Below are 20,726 nucleotides of genomic sequence, written 5' to 3' on the forward strand. Positions count from 1 at the left end.
ACGCATGAGAGGGTGGGGAGGGGGTGGACCACCATCCAACAGTGGACTCGCAAGGAGAGTAGTAAATGGGCTGATCAGGTTAACCACTTAAGGACCGCCGCACGACGATATACATCGGCAGAATGGCACGGCTGGGCACAGGAACGTATATATGTCCCCAAGAGCCCAGCCGTGGGTCGCTCGCGACCTGGTCCGAAGCATCGCGCCCACTGGAACCGCGGACCTGATCGCCACGGGTGTCCCGCAATCGGGTCACAGGAGCTGAAGAATGGGGAGAGGTGTGTGTGTGTGTGTGTAAACTAGGGCCAAAACAACTAATCGATTATGAAATTATTCGATTACAATTTTCATAATCGATTAATCGGCCAGTAACATAATGGGGTTAAAATAACTAAAATTAGCCCTTTTCGCAAACCAATCGATAAACGCTTATTGCGTTTTTTTTTTTTTTATACCAAAAATAGGTAGAATAATACGTATCGGCCTAAACTAAAATTTTTGTTTATAGCGCAAAAAATAAAAACCGCAGAGGCGATCAAATACCACCAAAAGAAATCTCTATTTGTGGGGAAAAAAAGGACGGCAATTTTGTTTGGGAGCCACGTCGCACGGCCGCGCAATTGTCAGTTAAAGCGACGCAGTGCCGAATTGCAAAAAGGGGCAACAGCGCCCGCGCAGTCAGCTCTACACGGCTCCTAGTCTGTGCGCAGGCGCCGTATAGAGCCGAGTCCCAGTTCGGCTATTTTCGGAACGCGTGACGCGCCTTATCCACACGTCAATCATCTACGCCTCTTCGTAGGAACGCCTATTCCCCGCGGGAGTGAGAACCCGGAAAACGGGTGAAAAAGAACTATAAGACGGTATGTGCAGCGAAAAAAAAAAAAATACCAGCATACTGTAGATGTCGGAAGTATGCTGGATGTAATGGTATATGGATGTTTTTTAGGGTGAACCTCCGCTAAGTGGCATTACTTTATTTTGAATTTTAAAATGATAATGTAAAATTTGTAGATGAACATATATAAAACGTGAGAGGATTCGCTGAGCTGCGATGATGATTGTAACATTAGTCGCAATGCGGGAAATGTATGTAAAATATTAATTTGCATGTCACCTAAAAATGACAGCATGTTTTTGGATTGTTGGAGGAATCTAGGGCAGTCAGGGGAGAGTCAATGAAACATGGAAAGAATGTACAGATTTCATGCAAACAATGTCCCTGGAGGCCGGAGAGTCTAAGACCCCAGCTATGCCAGAATGGTTTAACCACAGGATATCTCTTGCTCTAGGAAATGTATAGTACATCTGAGTATAGGTGGTTACTTTAACATAAACAATATTATCACAGAGTGCTGTTACCTTTGTGCTGCAGTCTTGTTGATTTTCTTCATGGGAAGATAGGACAGCTGTATCTGCGTATTACTTTTACAAGCTATGTGTGCGTCGGTAGTACAGTGATTGTTCTTTACCGATTGCTGCTTATCGGAGAAAAAAGAATTGCTAGACACATAAAGGAAATCCATACTGAGAGAAATACTGAAGCTGCTATTGCTGCACCTCTAACATACCCTTCATTTAGTTGTCTTCTACACCAATGTTTCTCAACTCCAGTCCTCAGCTACCCCCAACAGGTCATGTTTTTAGGCTATCCAATCATTTTGCACAGGTGATTTGATCAGTTTCACTGCCTGTTTTTACCACAGTTGTTTCATCTGAGGGAAATCCTGAAAACATGACCTGTTGGGGGTACTTGAGAAACATTGTTCTACACGCTCATGCGAAAAGCCGGAAGCTTCCTCTTCTTTTACAGCTTTGGTGGTGATTACTGCCCCGCTCAATGGCATTCACTTGGTGATGTATGGAAAAAGGTACCAAAGTTCAAACATCAATAGAAGACTACGTCAATTTATTTGACACAATAAAAAAAAATTACATCTAGGTAAGCAGATGGCTGTGTCGGGTAAGAAAGCTTCTGTGACCGGTGTGGCTGGCTGGCAGAACCTGCTGTCATGCACGGATTGCCAAAGCCACAGAGAGAATTGAAAGGTTGTAGCAGTGTCTCCTTCAGGCAGAGGGACAAGCAACAGGTGTAAGGGGGCATATACAACGTGTTTCAGGGGTCTTGCCTTCTTTGTCAAGTATCCTTTTGTACTGAACTGTACTGTAATTGTGTTGCCCCCCCTCCATACATTGTAAAGTGCTGCGTAAACTGTTGGTGCTATATAAATCGTGTATAATAATAATATTAATCTGTTCTGCAGTTGTGACTGGGCTGCTTTCAAACTGATCCGCAGGGTTAGCTGCACTCTGCCACAGACTTCTGTTATTACATGGGGGTTGGGGGCATTTTCAGAAAGAGAAAGAGGTCTATGGCAAAGTGCAGCTAACCCGCAGCTAACAAACTTGTGTCTATTTACACCCACCTACTGCCAATACGATCTGCTAAAAAAAAAACAGGGATCTGTCGTCTTCTCCCTGAGCAGATCACATCAGAGGCCCCCTAGAGTAGAGTGGGCTGTGTTTGTGTCTGCTCTACATATGCATAGTGAACACGGATCTGCCATCAGCCCGCTAGGCTCATTGTGGCCTGTGACTGGTTGCCAAGTCGCTTAAGTGGCCCTCGCTATTCTAAAGGTTGGGCACCCCTGGTTTAAATGATACTGGGCATCACTGAATGTGAGCAGCAATGGAGGGTGTGGAGGGCAGGACTGGGGGGGTTGAGAGAGCAAGTAGATCACTTGTGGGTTTTTTTTTTTTTTTTTAGGGAGGACAAGAGAAATTGTATAAAAAAAAATAGGAGTGTTGCTTTAAATTCCAACTCTATGCCATCCTACTGTGTTTGTTTTTTTCTACTCTCCCTTTCCAAGCTCTAGTGCTGCCCTCTTCATCCTCCTCCTATTGTCTTCTGTACTGAACAGGGTAGCCATCACAGATTTTGGGGCCCCTTACACAGCTTTAGGCAGGGCCCCCCTGGAGCAGAGAACCGGGGGGAGGGGGCGGGAACAAGTGTAATCTCTTCTGTCCAATCTCCTGGCACGAGATAAGGGGGCGGCCTAGGGACCACCGGGCCCCTTGCAGGTGTAATGCATCCAGGGTCTGTCAGTCTTCTTCCTTTAAGCCTGGGCTGTCATAGACACTCCCCAATGTGACTGTGTTTCTCCAATGTTGAGGACCGGCCACCAGTCATGCTGGAGGAGAAAACAAAGTCACATGACTGGCCAGAAGAGTCCTCAAATCTAGGTATATATGCTTATTTTGGTTGAGAGTAGAGGGGTGAACCCCTAAATTACATTTGCCAGTCCCTATAGTAATCCAAGGTCACAGGGATTCGCCCTTCAGTGTGTGTATTGTATAAAAATTGGATCCTGTAGATACTTGGTAAAGAATAGTGCCGTGTGGAGCTTAGAGACTTGGCCAATGTTGGCTCATCTGATGTTCATGCAGACGGAGCTGTGAAACCGGCTTCTATGTGTTTGTATCCTTCTGTTTATTATAAACTCAAACAATAGAAACTCTGTGACTGTCACTATGGGGAAAACCATCTCTTGGATGTACACTGATTTAGTATCTGTGCTGAATAGTTGCTTTTATTTTGTATTTGTGAGAGTCATTCATATGAAAACTGTTTTAAAATTACATAATACACATTTAAAGTGGTAGTACTATAAAAGAATAAAAGAAATTGGGCTTCAGGTGCTTTTTGCCATGTTGTACACATACACAGCCTGTTTGCACATTATGGCACATTTACCTAGTAAGTGACCCCCCTCCATCACCGGCATTTCTATCTTCAGTCTTCTGAGTTTGGAATCTTCAGCCATCTTTATTGGCTGGACTGGTGTGACTTGACTCCCATGCATCCGCAGAGCAGTTGGTGCGTTCTAGTGTAGAATGGTGCTGAGGCTGTACACTGAGCTGTGCATGGGCGGCCCAGTGTGCAAAAATGTACCATAGAGTCTTTTCAGTCATAAAAAGCCTTTCGGCTGAGTTTACGTCCGCTCTAAAGAGTCAGTATAGGCAAGATAACATTTTCAGTCTTGGTTCACATTATGAATCGCGACGCATTCCTGTTCAGTTCACATGCGATTCAATATGGTGTGATATGATACCAAATGGCACCGCTTGGCATCAGTCGTGCATGCATCAATTTTAAAACTGTATTACATCTGGATGGCATTGTACTTTTGTAGCATGCGATCCAGTGCGGGCGAACGTGCTGCATTTGGGGTGTTTGTTAAAATTGCTCTGACACCCGCTGGAGATCACAAGGGCAGTGCAATATGTACAGTTGTGGCCAAAAGTTTTGAGAATGACACAAATATTAGTTTTCACAAAGTTTGCTGCTAAACTGCTTTTAGATCTTTGTTTCAGTTGTTTCTGTGATGTAGTGAAATATAATTACACGCACTTCATACGTTTCAAAGGGTTTTATTGACAATTACATGACATTTATGCAAAGAGTCAGTATTTGCAGTGTTGGCCCTTCTTTTTCAGGACCTCTGCAATTCCACTGGGCATGCTCTCAATCAATTTCTGGGCCAATTCCTGACTGATAGCAACCCATTCTTTCATTAACACTTCTTGGAGTTTGTCAGAATTAGTGGGTTTTTGTTTGTCCACCCGCCTCTTGAGGATTGACCACAAGTTCTCAATGGGATTATGATCTGGGGAGTTTCCAGGCCATGGACCCAAAATGTCAACGTTTTGGTCCCCGAGCCACTTAGTTATCACTTTTGCCTTATGGCACGGTGCTCCATCGTGCTGGAAAATGCATTGTTCTTCACCAAACTGTTGTTGGATTGTTGGAAGAAGTTGCTGTTGGAGGGTGTTTTGGTACCATTCTTTATTCATGGCTGTGTTTTTGGGCAAAATTGTGAGTGAGCCCACTCCCTTGGATGAGAAGCAACCCCCACACATGAATGGTCTCAGGATGCTTTACTGTTGGCATGACACAGGACTGATGGTAGCGCTCACCTTTTCTTCTCCTTTTCTTCTCCGGACAAGCCTTTTTCCTGATGCCCCCAAACAATCGGAAAGAGGCTTCATCGGAGAATATGACTTTGCCCCAGTCCTCAGCAGTCCATTCACCATATTTTTTGCAGAAGATCAATCTGTCCCTGAAGTTTTTTTTTGGAGAGAAGTGGCTTCTTTGCTGCCCTTCTTGACACCAGGCCATCTTCCAAAAGTCTTCGCCTCACTGTGCGTGCCGATGCGCTCACACCTGCCTGCTGCCATTCCTGAGCAAGCTCTGTACTGGTGGCACTCCGATCCCGCAGCTGAATCCTCTTTAGGAGACGGTCCTGGCGCTTGCTGGACTTTCTTGGGCACCCTGAAGCCTTCTTCACAAATGCAGTGGAAATTTTTTGTATGGGATTAAGTTCATTTTCATGGCAAAGAGGAACTTTGCAATTAATTGCAATTTGTCTGATCACTCTTCATAACATTCTGGAGTATATGAAATTTCCCATCTCAAAAACTGAGGAAGCAGACTTTGTGAAAATTAGTATTTGTGTCACTCTCAAAACTTTTGGCCATGACTGTATGTGATGTGGGAAAAACGCACGGATCGCGGGATTTCCCGCACTGCATTAGTGTGAACCTAGACTTCTAGACAAACCTCTGGTGGTTTGAACCTCTAGCTACTCAAAATAAAAATTTCCTTCTGTAATAACTTCTGCACTGAGTGTTCTAAGAAATGTTAATACGGATTTCCCCCTTTTTTTCTAAAGTTTTGGCTTCTTTGAACACTTGTTTGTGAATGCTGCTAGGACCTCTTGTACATAAATGTATCCTACATTTTAAAGTGACGTTGTCACCACAGTAAACAAAATCGGTTGCAACACCCTAAATGATAAAAGGCTTCAGGTGAGTTTGGTCCCATAGACTCCCTTTCTGTATATAAGCATTTGATAGCAGCCCAAGAATAACCGTGTGTAAATACTCGTGTTTTCCTCTTCCCAGATTAATTTCTAAGGCCTCTCGTACACACTGTGTATTTTGCCCCGGTGCAGGTGGAAGGCATAAGTATGCACCATCCAGCCCTGCTGCTGGCAGTCTGTAAAACATTGGGAGGCTGAAGACTGCTTTGAATTGGGAATGATTCCAATTTGGAGAACTGCTGTTAATATTTCTTAATCCCGAACCATTTAGGAGAGATTCTAGCGAGCAGCAGCTGGTGACTTCACCGGCGCATGCGCTCGGAAAGGGACATCATACCCGTGCCTTTCCTTCAGAGCTGTGTGCCACACCCACGACTCCTGCACCCATACGCGAGAGTGACATCATTGCGGCTCAGCCAATCAGACGGCCAGGGCCCCAGAACCCGGAAAGAAGACCGGGAGAAGATGGAAGCCTCTGCAGCAGGGACAGCACACCACAGGAGGGCTTCGTTTTAAAGTTATTGTAAAGGCAGAAGGTTTTTTATCTTGATGCATTTTATGCATTAATAAAAAAAAGCCCCCTGTGTGCAGCAGCCGCACCCCCCCCCCCCCAATACTTACCTGAGCCCATCTCTATCCAGCGAAGTTGCACTAGAGACTCGTGCAACATCACTAAGACATTGGCTGAGACGGCAGCGGAGCGCCATTGGCTCCTGCTGCTGTCAATTAAAGTCAGTGAGCCAATGAGAGAGAGAGGGGTGGGACCTAGCGAGGGCTCTGTGTCTAAATGGACACACGGAGCTGCTGCTCGGCTCAGGTGCCCCCATAGCAAGCTGCTTTCTGTGGAAGGCACTCATCAGGGGGAGGGGCCAGGAGAGCTAAAGAGGGACCCAAGAAGAGGAGGGTCTGGGCTGCTCTGTGCAAAACCATTACTCAGAGCAGGTAAGTATAACAACATGTTTGTTATTTTAAGAAAAAAAAAAAAAAGACTTTACAATCACAAGGTAAGTTTTTTCATAATGTGTTAGTATGGGTACTAGCATATGATTTTTTTTAAAGGCTTTACTTCCGCTTTTAATCCTTCTTAGTAGAATGGGAGATGATTGGGCCAAAGCGGTTCTCACTTGATGGAGAGACATTTTGAGTTGACTTGGAGCATTTGTTTTTATTCATAAACGTGCCAAATTCAGTAGTGGAAACTCCTATATTTCCTTTTTATATTTGGCAGGCGGCTCAAGCTCTTGTAAGTCCAGACTTGAATTCCACGATTTCTCAGGGAGACCACGTGAAACTTATTAAAGACTTTGAAGAAGTATTACAGCGCGGGTGGTTATTAAACGTTCATTTAAAAATGATTAAATCTGAACTACAGGCCACTGGCTAAATATGGAAACCATGACTACATAATAAATGCATTAATAAGGGTGCTCTTGTATCTGTCGGAGTGTTTTTATTTCTGTCCACCCAGTTCTTAGATTTAGACAGCTCTGCCACACAGCACGCGAGTGCATATGAAAACAGTTTTCAAACTACACATGTTGTGAGGTATCGCCGCAATCGTTAGAGCAAGAGCTATTCTCTATTGTCTGGATTTTTATAATGTTTGTGGGTTTTAAAGCGGATGTGCCAGTAAAAAAAAATATTAAAAGCCAGCAGCTACAAATACTGCAGCTGCTGACTTTTAATATTAGGACACTTACCTGTCCTGGAGTCCAGCGCTGATCGCAGCAGAGCACGAGCGATCGCTCGTCTCTCTGCTGCTCCCCCCGCCATCCTCCGTGAGGGAACCAGGAAGTGAAGCGCTCCGGCTTCACTACCCGGTTCCCTACGGCGCATGTGCGAGTCGCGCTGCGCCTGCCGATTGGCTCACACGCTGGGAGCCGAGTGTTCCCAGCACACAACGGGGGACAGACGGGAAGTCAGGAAAAACCCGTCTTTTGCCCGAGACGCGTGGCCGGAAGTGGGTGCAAATACCTGTCTTTAGACAGGTATCTGCACCCCCCTCCCCCCTGAAAGGTGACAAATGTGACATCGGAGGGGGGGAGGGTTCCGATCAGCGTGAGTTCCACTTTAGGGTGGAGCTCCGCTTTAAGAATTTTTCTAGCTGAAAAAAAAAAAAAGACAGATTTTAACTTGTAAACAACACATTTGAAAAATAGGCCTGGTCCTTAACCACTTCCATACCGGGCACTTATACACCTTCCCGCCCAGACCAATTTTTAGCTTTCAGTGCTGTTGCACTTTGAATGACAATTGCACGGTCATGCTACACTGTACCCAAACTAAATTTTTATCATTTTGTACCCACAAATAGAGCTTTCTTTTGCTGGTATTTGATCACCTCTGGGATATTTATTTTCTGCAAAAAAAATAAAAAATGACCGAAATTTTTGAAAAAAAAAAAGTTTTTTTGTTTCTATTATAAAACATTGTAAATAAGTACGTTTTCTCCTTCACTGATGGGCACTGATAAGGCGGCACTGATGGGCACCGATGAGGTGGCACTGATGTGGTGGCATTGATGGGCACTAAAATGCGGCACGGATGGGCACTGATAGGCGGCTTGGATAGGCGGCACGGATAGGTGGCACGGCTAGGCGGCACGGCTAGGCGGCACGGCTGGGCACGGCTAGGCGGCACGGCTGGGCACAGATGGGCACTATTGTATGTGTTTTACTAATGGATGCCAATCAGTGCCAAACAATGCCTGCCAATCAGTGATGCCCATTGTGGGCACTGATTGGCATCCATTTTTTGTGTCCTCATCCCTGGTGGTCTAGGGTGGCATCCTCGGGGGGGGGGGGGGGGCTGTGCTGAAAATTCGAACAGCACAACCCCCCCCCCCCCCCTGTCACAGGAGCAGCCGATCGGCTCTCCTCTACTCGCGTTTGACAGACGCGAGTGAGGAAAAGCCGATTACCGGCTTTTCCTGATTACATCGTGATCAGCCGTGATTGGACACGGCTGATCACGTGGTAAAGAGTCTCCGTGAGAGACTCTTTACCTTGATCGGTGTTGCAGGGTGTCAGCCTGACACCCTGCAACAACGATCGCCGCGATGCAGTGGCTCAGAATCCTGAGGACGTCATATGACGTCCAGTCAGGATTCTACAACCACTTTGCCGACGTCAATGTGTCATTGGTGGGCGGCAAGTGGTTAAAGCGGAGGTTCACACAAAAAGTGAACCTCCGCTTTTTGGATCCCTCTCCCCTCCGATGTCACATTTGGCACCTTTATTAAATTTGCAGAAGTGCATTACATACATTATCTTCATTGCAATACAGGTTAATCACATGTAACACAGCCATAGTGATGACCAACAACATACTCTTATCTTTTTTCAGTAAGAAAAAAACTGACACACAGAGAAATAGGAGTAATGCTGGCCATACAGTTTCCGAAAAATCGGCCAAACCCATTTTCGAAAAACGAACGTTCTGCCGTGACCGCAAACGATGGTGCCATCATGTAATGACCAATAAATCGTTCAGTGGACATAAATAAAATAACATTTGGTTCGTTTTTTTTTTACATATACATACCTAGTGCAGACAGTTTGGTCGGGAAACACAATAAAGGGGTTGTAAAGGTAAATTATTTTTTCCTAAATAGCTTCCTATACACTATATGAAAAATCTGCCGAAATTCGGTCATTTAGACAGTTCATTCGTTTTTCGGACAGTTAATGGGCACAAAATCAATAAACATTTGGACCTTTTTGAACCGAAAAAACTGAGGACAAGTTTGGAAATTTTCTGCTGAACGAACGACAAATTGAAAGGTTAAAGGGGTTGTAAAGGTACATTTTTTTTTCCTAAATAGCTTCCCTTACCTTAGGGTCCTGACAGGACCGGGAGCTGTGTGTTTACACACACAGCTCCCGGTCCCCGCTCTGTAACGAGCGATCGCCTGTCCCCTAGTGGCCTGCGCGAGAGCCGACGTTATATTACATGCTCTCGCGCAGGGGAGCCGACTTGCCGCCGTAAAACGACGATGGGCGGTCGGCAAGCAGTTAAACTGCTTCTCTATTCACTCCAGTGTAAAAGCCTGAGGGCTTTCACACTGCATCGGTGCGCTGACAGGGCATCAGAAAAAGTCCTGCCAGCAGCATCTTGTGGAGCGCATTAGGAGCGGTGAACCCGCTGCTCCTAATGCGCTCCTGCCCATTGAAATTGATGTAGTGGCGCATTGCGGGCGGTTTTAACCCTTTCTCGGCCACTAGCGGGGGTTAAAAGCGCCCCACTAGCGGGTGAAATGCGCCGCAAATCCGACGGTTAAAATAGCAGCATTTTACCGCCGACGCTATGGGCTACACAGTGTGAAAGGGGTCTTGCCCCCTCTTTATATGCCAGGAAGTCCGGGAGGCCTGCTTTTATTTTTGAACGTTGCTCCTGAAACTCTCCACCTGACTGGGTGACTCACAATAATATTGACATGAATGGTGATTCTCCACCTGAGTTTTTACTCACTCTGTCCTACTTTCCTCCATTTACCGCCCACATTCCGGGTGTGCCTGTTTGTTAGAAAAAAAATTGGCAGCTATGAAAACTGAAAGTTATGTCGTCGTCGGATGTTTCCGTGTGTGAAACCAGAAACTCCTCCAGCTTGGAGCCGAGAGGAACATCTGTAAGTATAACGTGGAGGCGGAGCTGTCATTGAGATGTCTTCTCTTTTGACGCGCCTTAAATAGAGTTTTTGTTTAACCTGGACATGTAATTCTTTGTGAATGCGATTTTATTGTAACTCATCTGTCCCAAGGCTGATACAGCAGAACCCTTCCCTGGTCCTTGACGGCTTCAGTCTCCTTTCACCTGCTTCCTGGTGGCAACGTTTTCCTTTGGATTTTTACAGGAAATGTTGCTTGGGAGCCTGAGATAACTTCCCCTCCAGCCTTCCCTCTCACAGGCTTCTCTATTGTTTGCATTTTTAAAGTTTGCTGGGGTAAACATTTTGGCTCCAGGATTAAAATAAAGCTACTATTATTATTATGTCTGCAGCACAAAGGCTGCATAATAGTATATATGTGCTCTGAGGTGTATATAAAATGTTTAGAAACGTAGTTCTTTTACAACAATTCTGAAGTAATAACGCTCTGTGTTGTCACAGCAACCAATCAGACTTGTCGTTCTTTGTCATTTTCCAATGCAGTAGGTTTCATCTGGTTGGTTTCTTTGGGGTATCTTTGACAGTTCTTCTTTCAGATGGCATTCTGTAAACCTACTCTGTCTGTTTGCTGTGTGGGTGATATCATTTGTTATAATTGGGGAAATGGTCGTCAAACACTTTCAAATCACATTTCTGTGTGTAATGCTCTTTCCAGTAAAATGGAGCTGATCTGGGAATGATGATCAAAGAACAGCAGACACTTTCCAGTTGATGACTGAAAATTAAACAGTGGATGGTTGGATGTGCTACTGGAGGGATCCAAAAGAAGGATGGCGCTTACTGCAAACAACAACCTGGTCAGTGGTTGGCAAATAGCAGATCTTTAGCTATTGCAGCACCGCAAATCCCAGCATGCCTTGTCCACTTTTTGGCATACAGTCCCACAGTCCTTCTCTCATCCACAATGTACCTTCTTTATAGTTTTATTCCTCTTTATATTCGGATGTATAAACCTCTATAGCTAAATGAACGGATTAAAGCGGAGGTTCACCGCTAAATTGCTATTTTTACCCTTAGATGGATGCTCATTTAGTCTAGGGGAATCGGCTAGTTGTTTTAAAATCGAACCTGTACTTACCGTTGTAGAGAGCGATCTTCTCCGCCACTTCCGGGTATGGGCTGCGGGACTGGGCGTTCCTTCTTGATTGACAGTCTTCCGACAGGCTTCCGACGGTCGCATCCATCGCGTCACGATTTTCCGAAAGTAGCCGAACGTCGGGTCGCAGTATAGAGCCGCACCAACGTTCGGCTTCTTTCGGCTACTCGTGACGCGATGGATGCGACCGTTGGAAGACTGTCGGAAGACTGTCAATCAAGAAGGAACGCCCAGTCCCGAAGACCCATACCCGGAAGTGGCGGAGAAGATCGCCCTCTACAACGGTAAGTACTGCTCGGGTTTTAAAACAACTAGCCGATTCCCCTAGACACAACGAGCATCAATCTAAGGGTATCTAAGGTTAAAAAAACATTTATGGGAGAACTCCCGCTTTAAAGAGCTTGTATTGTCCAAACTTTTTTTGGTTTAACCACTTGCCTACAGGGCACTTACACCCCCCTTCCTGCCCAGGCTGTCGCAAATTGTGCGGTCATGCTAAACTGTACCCATATGACATTTTTATCATTTTTTCCCACACAAATAGAGATTTCTTTTGGTGGTATTTAATCGCTACTGGGGTTTTTATTTTTTGCTAAACAAACAAAAAAGACCAATTTTTTTTTTAAAAACAAACAAAAAAACAGTTTTCGTAATTTGTTATAAAATTTAGCAAACAGGTAATTTTTCTGGTGAGCATTGATAGGAGGCACTCAAGGGCACTAATAGGTAACACTAATGATGAGGCACTGTTGGGCATTAATAGGTGGCACTGATGGGCAGCACTGGTAGGTGACACTGGTGTACACAGATGAGGCGGCGGTGGCTCTCTGTGTGAGGTACCAATGTCCCTCTGACAGAAGCCGGTGATCAGGGTATTTTTTTTTCGCCTCACGCTGTCAGCGCGAGGAAAGAAAATAACAGATTTGACAGCTTTGTTTACATCATGTTATCAGCTGTCATTGGCTGACAGCTGATCATGTGTTAAGAGGCTGGGATCAGCCCCTTCAATCTTCGTGCCCCGCAGGCAGCTATTGAATGATGGGAAGGCTGAATGAACTACCAAGAGCTCTCATCAGCACAGTTCATTGAGATCTACAGGCTGTCAGTTGCAATGACTGACGGTAGTTGTAGTTTTCCCGTTCACAGAACTCCCTGAATGAATGACTTGGCTAGGTGGGTGGAGCCCTGCACGACCTTGGTTTAAAAAAAATGACAGTGGATCCTGGGAAAGGATGCCTGGCCCCGCTGTCGCAGAGTGGAATGGGTGGGGGATTTGGAGGCTGCTCAGTTTGTAACATGGTATACCCCAAATATGGGTGTAACGTGTTACTATAGGACAGAGGTTTGCAATTGGCAGACCTCCAGCTGTTGCAGAACTACAATTCCCATGAGGCACAGCAAGACTCTGACAGCCACAATCATGGCACCCAGTGGCAGAGGCATGATGGGACTTGTGGTTTTGCAACAGCTGGAGGTCTGCTAATTGCATATCCCTGCTATAGGTGAACTTATCCTGTAAATTGCACATTTTAGGCTTGAAGAATAGTTAAAACGCTCAAATACATTTTCTGAAAGCAGAGACCCTGTAAAATAAAATAATGGTAGTTGCAATTTTCTGTCGCATAACATTGGCACAACAGTTTACCAAATGCATTTTTTGTTAAAAAAAAAATAATACAATATATTTTATTTTAGTGGACACAAACACAACAATGGGGAGAGGGAGTTCAGTAAAGCTGCTGCGTCACTGTTTTTTGGTACTTTGGTTTTGTTAATGTGTTACACCTAATTCAAAAGAATATGCAACAGTTTTGGTTCTGACAGCAACTCGTGTGCCAAATTTGTGTAGTTTTAATTTTCTCCACTTCTACATTCTTCCTTGCAATCTATGTAAACTTGTAATCAAAAGCCTGGTTCACATTAGTGCAATTTTCAGATACGAATTGAGTCGCACATAATTTGCATGGCAAGGGAAATCCCATTGTTTTCAATGATGCCCATTCACATCAATGCGACTCAGCACAGAGTGATTTTGGAAAAGGTTCCTGTATTAATTTTATGCAATTCCACCAAATTCCAATTATCAAAGTTGCATTCAAGTAGCGCTACATAATCGCACTGAAAGGCGAATCCAAATCCTATCCCAGCAGTGTGAACTTTGCCTAACCCATTAGATGGATGTGGCTCGGTAGTGACGTTGCACGAGTTGCTGGGATTTTCTGAAGATGCCGGTGACTTGTCGTTAAGGTTCTCCTATCGAGATGGTTCCTGTAAGGACTGTGCAGGCGCAATCCTTGCCGACAGAAATCTCCGAACCTCGGCCGGCATCCAGGCTCATTCCTTAAAGGGGAGGTTCACCCTAAAAACGACTTTCCCTTATTACACTGGCCCCCCACATTACAATACGATTATGCCAATTAGTTTTTTTTTTTATGCTGTACATACCTTCGTACAGCTATTCACCCGTGGCTTCCGGGTTGCGAGTCCCGCAGGAGTGGGCGTTCCTAACATGCTGGTGATTGACGTTTTGACAAAAAACGAGCTCCCCCCGTCGCGTAAGCAGCGTCACGATTGGCGAAATTAGCCGAACGGCGAGTCGGCGCTATACTGCGCCTGCGCATCGCCGTTCGGCTCCTTTCGCCAATCGTGACGCTGCTTACGCGACGGGGGGAGCTCGTTTTTTGTCAAAACGTCAATCACCAGCATGTTAGGAATGCCAACTCCTGCGGGACTCGCAACCCGGAAGCCACGGGTGAATATGCTGTATCAAGGTATGTACAGCAGCAAAAAAAAACTAATAGGCATAATCGTATTGTAATGTGGGGGGCCAGTGTAATAAGGGAAAGTCGTTTTTAGGGTGAACCTCCCCTTTAACATCCCCGTGGATTGGAGGATGTTAAAAAAAAGAGCCAGGAGGCAGAGCGAAGTGAGGACGTGAGGCCGACTGGCCACTTTCCTCAAATTCCACGTCGCCCTGGATGCTGGCCGAGGTTCGGAGATTTTCGTCGGCAAGGATTGCGCCTGCGCAGTCCTTACAGGAACCATCTCGATAGCCGGAACAATATATTGTCAGATCACCAGCTCCTCTCCAAATGAAGGTTTCCTGCGAGTTCCACTTTTCTATCTTTGATATTTCCAGTGCCAGGAAGGGAATTGGGTTGTTGTAGTGAACTGTATGAAATTTCAACTATATGTACTTGTTCTCTTTACCTTGGTTATTTATTATTCCTTGAAATAGTAGATGGGTCTGAGGGATGTCATCAATAACTACCTCCCATATTCCTCTAAGTAGCGGTGACCTTTAATGTGTCACTTTGCTGTAGAATGCCAATTACACGTCTGTTCTGACTATTTGTATGATGTAGAAGCTGTGCACATAGGTGTAGCTTGTATGTCAAATGAGATGTCGTTCCAAACATCCAAATGATATCCTTTAATACAGAAAATGATAAACGTGTGTTACTCATACCAACTAAATTGTTCCTTTACATCGTCGCTATGCTGCACATAGCCTGGCCTGGGGGTGACGTGGAAATCCTCTGACATGCCAGGATGTCCTATCATTTAGATTCCGACCCTCACTCAGTCCTTCTCACCACCCGGGTGACTGACCGCAATGTGACCCAGGCCAGGAAGGGGAACCCGGCTTGTGTCATGTGACTTCCTGTTGCATGGAGTGCAGGGAATGCCGAGTCCCAGTGCTTATAGTATAGCTGGTTGCTTGTGATAAGATGGTTTTATCTGAGGTTGGAGAGGTTTTTTAAGTGATTTTTGCTATGCCAAGATGCTGTAAGGCTATCGCAGTTATTGATGAACTCCAGGCACAAAAATATTGATTGAAAGGGGTTGTAAACCCTCGTGTGTGTTTTCACCTTAATGCATTCTAATGCTCCCGCTGCTTTCAATCAAATCCAATGACGCGGGCGCTGGGGGGCAGGGCAGAGTTATACACTCGGTGTCTATGGACACAGAGTGTATGACACGGGAGCACGGTAACCCTCTCGGGAGAGAGCTTCCCAGAGGGGGTTAGCTATTGCGGGAGGAGCCGCCGAGGGCCCCCAGAAGAGGAGGATCGGGACCACTCTGTGCACAGTGGAGGTAAGTATGACATGTTTTTTAATTTATTTTTTCAGAGTGAACCTTTAGTGTCTCAAAGGCTAGTAAGCCCTTTTTGTGTACCAGATGCTTTTGGAAACCCAGATATTACCTTGTAAAAGTAGCAGTGACATCAACACTGTGTTGCACATAAACGGTGCAGAAAACAGAGCTGTGGGAGTGGCCCAGCAGGCCCCACCCACTACAGGCTGCTTTCCGAAAACGACCTGAGGGGGGCGGAGGCAAGACCACAGAGTCTGTATAAGGAGAGAGAATAGCACTGAGTGGTCTTGCCTACAGAAAGCTCCTGCACAGAGGCAAAGTTTCATGCTGCATTACTGCACAGATCTCAAAGAAACACACAAAGCACACCCAGATTCAAGTGAGAATACACGCGGCTCTTGTATTTAGACAATATTTGCTTATCCCGGTGTTCAGCTTTAAACTTTATACCACTTACAACAATGCTAGGATTGTTACAAAGGGACAATGATTGTAAATGTTATGCGGGGAGATTTTAACCACTTAACCCCCGGACCATATTGCTGGTCAAAGACCAGAGCACTTTTCGCGATTCGGCACTGCGTCGCTTTAACTGACAATTACGTGGTCGTGCGATGTGGCTCCCAAACAAAATTGGCGTCCTTTTTTTTCCCCACAAATAGAGCTTTCTTTTGGTGGTATTTGATCACCTCTGCGGTTTTTTAGTTTTTGCGCTATAAACAAAAATAGAGCGACAATTTAAAAAAAAAATGAATATTTTTTACTTTTTGCTATAATAAATATCCCCCAAAAAATATATATAAAAAAAATGTTTTCCTCAGTTTAGGCCGATACGTATTCTTCTACATATTTTTCGTAAAAAAAAAAAATCGCAATAAGTGTTTGGTTTGCGCAAAAGTTATAGCGTTTACAAAATAGGGGGTAGTTTTATGGCATTTTTATTAATATTTTTTTTTACTTGTAATGGCGGCGATCTGCGATTTTTATCGGTACTTCCACATTATGGTGGACACTTCGGACACTTTTGACACATTTTTGGGACCATTGGCATTTTTATAGCGATCAGTGCTATAAAAATGCATTGGATTACTATAAAAATGCCACTGGCAGGGAAGGGGTAACACTAGGGGGCGGGGAAGAGAATAAGTATGTTCCCTGGGTGTGTTCTAACTGAAGGGGGGGGGGTGGACTCACTAGGGGAAATGACTGATCGCTGTTCATACATTGTATGAACAGACGGTCAGGCATTTCTCCCCTGACAGGACCGGGACCTGTGTGTTGCCCCTATTGGTTGCTGGGAGAGATGACGTAGATCTACGTGATCTCGCCCAGCAGAGCCGACCTGCTGCCGTAAAGCACTTGTATATCAAAGCATTTTCTTTACAGGGTATAAAAGAGAAGAGAGGCACCTCTAAGTGTAGCAATAAGTTGCTTAATGTTGGACCTTCATTAAATGTAACCATATTGCTACACTTAGAGGCTCCTCTCTTATCTTTTATACTCGGGTGTGACATGACGCTACTCTTATATCAAGGCATCGCTTGTATACCAAGGCAAAATTTATAAAATTATTTTGCTTGTCTTGCAAAACGCTCTCAAACCAAGTTACTCTCAAACCAAGGTTTTACTGTGTATGGCTGCAGTGGGCTAGGAAGGGGTTTAAACTGTATTTGGCTACTTTGGGGTGGAGAGAGGTTGAAAGGATTAGTAAATATGGCTACAGTTGGCAGGTTAGGAGTTAAACAGAACAGTGTGTGTGGCTGCTGTAGGGTGCGTGGGAAAGGAGTTGAGATCTGTATATATGGATATTAATATACTTGACTATATAGAGTATTGTATGGCTGTATTTTCTATTCTATTATGTACTGCCTGGCAAACTTGGCTTAATAATTCCAATAAATCTCCTTGTTTTTATTTTCCAGATCCCGAGTAACAATGCGGTATATGAGAAATACTTCCTCCAGGTCAGTGTTCTTTTTATGGGGATGAGTGTATATTGATTATTGTACATTGATTGTAATCGATTTCTCAGCCAGTTAGACACAAGTCCTAGGAGTTTCTAATAGGCTCATGTGTTGTTTACACTCAGCTAGTATCGGGTTGGACCTCTTTTGCCTTTAGAGCGGTATTCATTTTTTGTGGCATAGATTCAACAAGGTGTTGGAAACATTCCTCAGATTTTGGTCCATAGTGACATGATGGCATCAAGCAGTTGCTGCAAATTTGTCGGCTCCCGTTCCACCACATCACAAAGGTGCTCCATTGGATTGAGAACTGGTGACTGTGGAAGCCATTGGAGTACAGTGACCTCATTGTCATGTTCAAGAAACCAGTGGTGAGATGATTTGAGCTTTGTGACATGGTGCATTATCCTGCTGGAAGGAGCCATCGGAAGATGGGGACACTGTAGTCATAAAGGGATGGACATGGTCAGCAACAATGCTCAGGTAGGCCGTGGCGTTTAATCAATGCTCAGTTGGTACAAAGTGTGCCAATAAAATATCCCCCACACTAAACTACCTTACAGAACCAGCCTAAACCATTGAAGCAAGTCAGGATGGATCCATGCCTTCATGTTTTACACCAAATTCTCACCCGACCATCTAAATTTTGCTGCTGAAATTGACTCATCAGACCAGGCAATGTTTTTCCAGTCTTCTATTGTCCAATTTTGGCGAGCCTGTGCGAATTGTAGCCTCGGTTTCCTGTTGGCTGACCGGAGTGGCACCCCGGTGGGGTTTTCTGCTGCTGTAACCCATCTGCTTCAATGTTCGATGTGTTGTGCATTCAGAGATGGTATTCTGCATACTTTGGGTGTAATGAGTAGTTATTTGAGTCACTGTTGCTTTTCTATCATCTTAAACCCATTCTCTTCTGACCTCTGACATAAGGCATTTTCTTCCACAAAACTGCCGTTTACTGGATATTTTCTGTTTTTCTGACTATTTTCTGTAAACCCTAGAGATGGTTGTGCGTGAAAATCCCAGTAGATCAGCAGTTTTTGAAATACTCAGATCAGCCCGTCTGGCACCAACAACCATGCCACGTTCAGTCACTTAAATCCCCTTTCTTCCCCATTCTGATGCTCGGTTTGAACTTCAAGTCTACTTCAACACATCTAGATACCTAAATGCATTGAGTTGCTACTAGGGTTGAGCTCCGGCGTGTTTGCACACTCCACGTGCAGAGCCCGCCAGGAAATCGGCGCTGCGCTAATCGCAGGCAGTGAGACATTTCCTGATCTCTTCAGCTTCCTGGCGGGCTCTGCACGTGGAGCACGCCAGAGCTCATCCCTAGTTGATACCTGCCAAGCCGTGTTCAGCAGAGAGAGGACTGAAGTCTGTTCTCTACTGAGGTCACCAATGTCAGTCCAGGCATCGCGTCTTCTCGACCACGGAGTCTGGGTCCGCCAGGAGCCTGGACTGACGCCTGTCTCAGTCTCTCAGCGAGCCGCTAAGAGGCTGAGACGGCTGCTCCGCCCCTTCACAGCTCAGAACACCAATGAGTTAGGAGGGATAAAAGCATAGATCTGAGACTCGCAGTCCACCAGCTCTCTGCTTCCGGAGCTCTGAAAACCGAGCGATTGGCGGTGTTCGATCGCTCGGTTCTCAGTGTGGAGGCATCGGGGGACAGATGCTGCATCCACCTAGGTAAGTATACTTGGGGGGGGGGGGGAAAGTCCTTTACTTATTTTTTAAGGTTTCATGTTTATAAAGAGCATAAGTGAGCAATACAATGAATGATTTCATATGTTATGTAAGAGTTTCATACTCCACTATATTTGTACAAGACCTTAAGTCCTTTTATATACAATTGTTTTATTGGAAAACAAAATAAAAAAAACGGACAAATTTTAACCCAAAAATTGCTTTAGATCCTCTTTATTTATTGATGTTGATCATCTGTGATTGAAAGCCCAATCAATGAACCTCGTTTCTGTAGAATTCAGCTGTGTTCAGTAACTTACCTTTTCCATCATGCACATTTCTCTCAGTTGGAGTCCGCTAGCTCTGGGAAGGTGTTGGCTGGAGATGCTGCTGTGTTCCTGAAGAAGTCCGGTCTCCCGGATCTGGTTCTCGGCAAGGCAAGCGATTCAAAAATAAAATAAAAATCTGTGTATTAACCTATTCTGTTTTTCTGTATTTCTAATTGCAGGTTTTGTGACTCTGCAGTAAAACAATTTTTTGGGGATTTGATTCTTTTAGATATCAGTCACATAGTTCACAATAGCCAATTATTTGTCATTTTGTTTGAAATCCTAAACATTCTTGTGGATCAGCTGCTATGGGCGGCATCTCCAAATTTATTTTACTATTGTTCTATATTATCTTGCACCAACACAGGTTACATCTAAGTTTGTCCCTGGTGTCATGCTCCCTATAAGTCCAGTATTGTCCCGGTGTGTTTCCCATAACCATTTTTCCTGCCAAATGCCAGATTTGTCCTGTATTTTATATTGAGAACATGGGATTGTCTTGCTTTAGTTACCCTTTTTTGTCTTACTTTTTCAACCTAAAATTAACTGCAGCACCATTTTTTTTCTTTGTTTGCTCACACAAGTTAGGATTACATTTTTATACCCTTTGGACTTTGAGCCGGTTCACACTGGGGCGTCTTGCGATCCGACTTCATGACGCCTCAAGTCGTCCCGAGTCGCGCTGTAGAGAAAAACAATGGAAGTGAATGGGAGCGCTGTTAATACACACGACTCAAGGCGATCCGACTTCAGAAAAGGTTCCTGTACTACTTCAATCCGACTTGTAGGCGATTTGTACCCATTGATTTCAATGGAAGTCGCCTCAGAAGTCGGATCACTGTCTTAACTGAAGCTACTTTCCAGGAAGATAACATACATTTCTCAGGCAAACCTCTCCTGCCTCTCCCAGAGCTGATTGTTGTTTTATTGGCCACTGGAAAGTCTCCTGTCCTGGAGACGGCTTCAAGTTGTGTTGTAAATTGCCCCAGATCGCCCTGTGGTTCATGTTCA

General features: G+C 44.8%; 1 protein-coding gene across 7 annotated transcripts in view; it reads left to right on the forward strand.

The window, feature by feature from the left end:
- The window catches only part of EPS15 (epidermal growth factor receptor pathway substrate 15), a 158,655-nt gene that overhangs the window by 23,407 nt on the left and 114,522 nt on the right, over window positions 1-20,726 (forward strand). For 4 of the 7 annotated variants that reach the window (XM_040360494.1, XM_040360495.1, XM_040360499.1 and 1 more), the window contains exons 1-3: window positions 10,423-10,506; window positions 17,662-17,703; window positions 19,734-19,823. In XM_040360494.1, the coding sequence (XP_040216428.1) occupies window positions 10,438-10,506; window positions 17,662-17,703; window positions 19,734-19,823 (201 nt within the window). In that variant the 5' untranslated portion in view covers window positions 10,423-10,437. Of the gene's footprint in view, window positions 1-10,422; window positions 10,507-11,200; window positions 11,343-17,661; window positions 17,704-19,733; window positions 19,824-20,726 lie in introns of those variants that run through there. The other 3 variants (XM_040360497.1, XM_040360498.1, XM_040360496.1) reach the window with 3 other exon arrangements.

The sequence above is a fragment of the Rana temporaria genome, chromosome 7, assembly GCF_905171775.1.
Source record: "Rana temporaria chromosome 7, aRanTem1.1, whole genome shotgun sequence".
Classification (NCBI taxonomy): domain Eukaryota; kingdom Metazoa; phylum Chordata; class Amphibia; order Anura; family Ranidae; genus Rana; species Rana temporaria.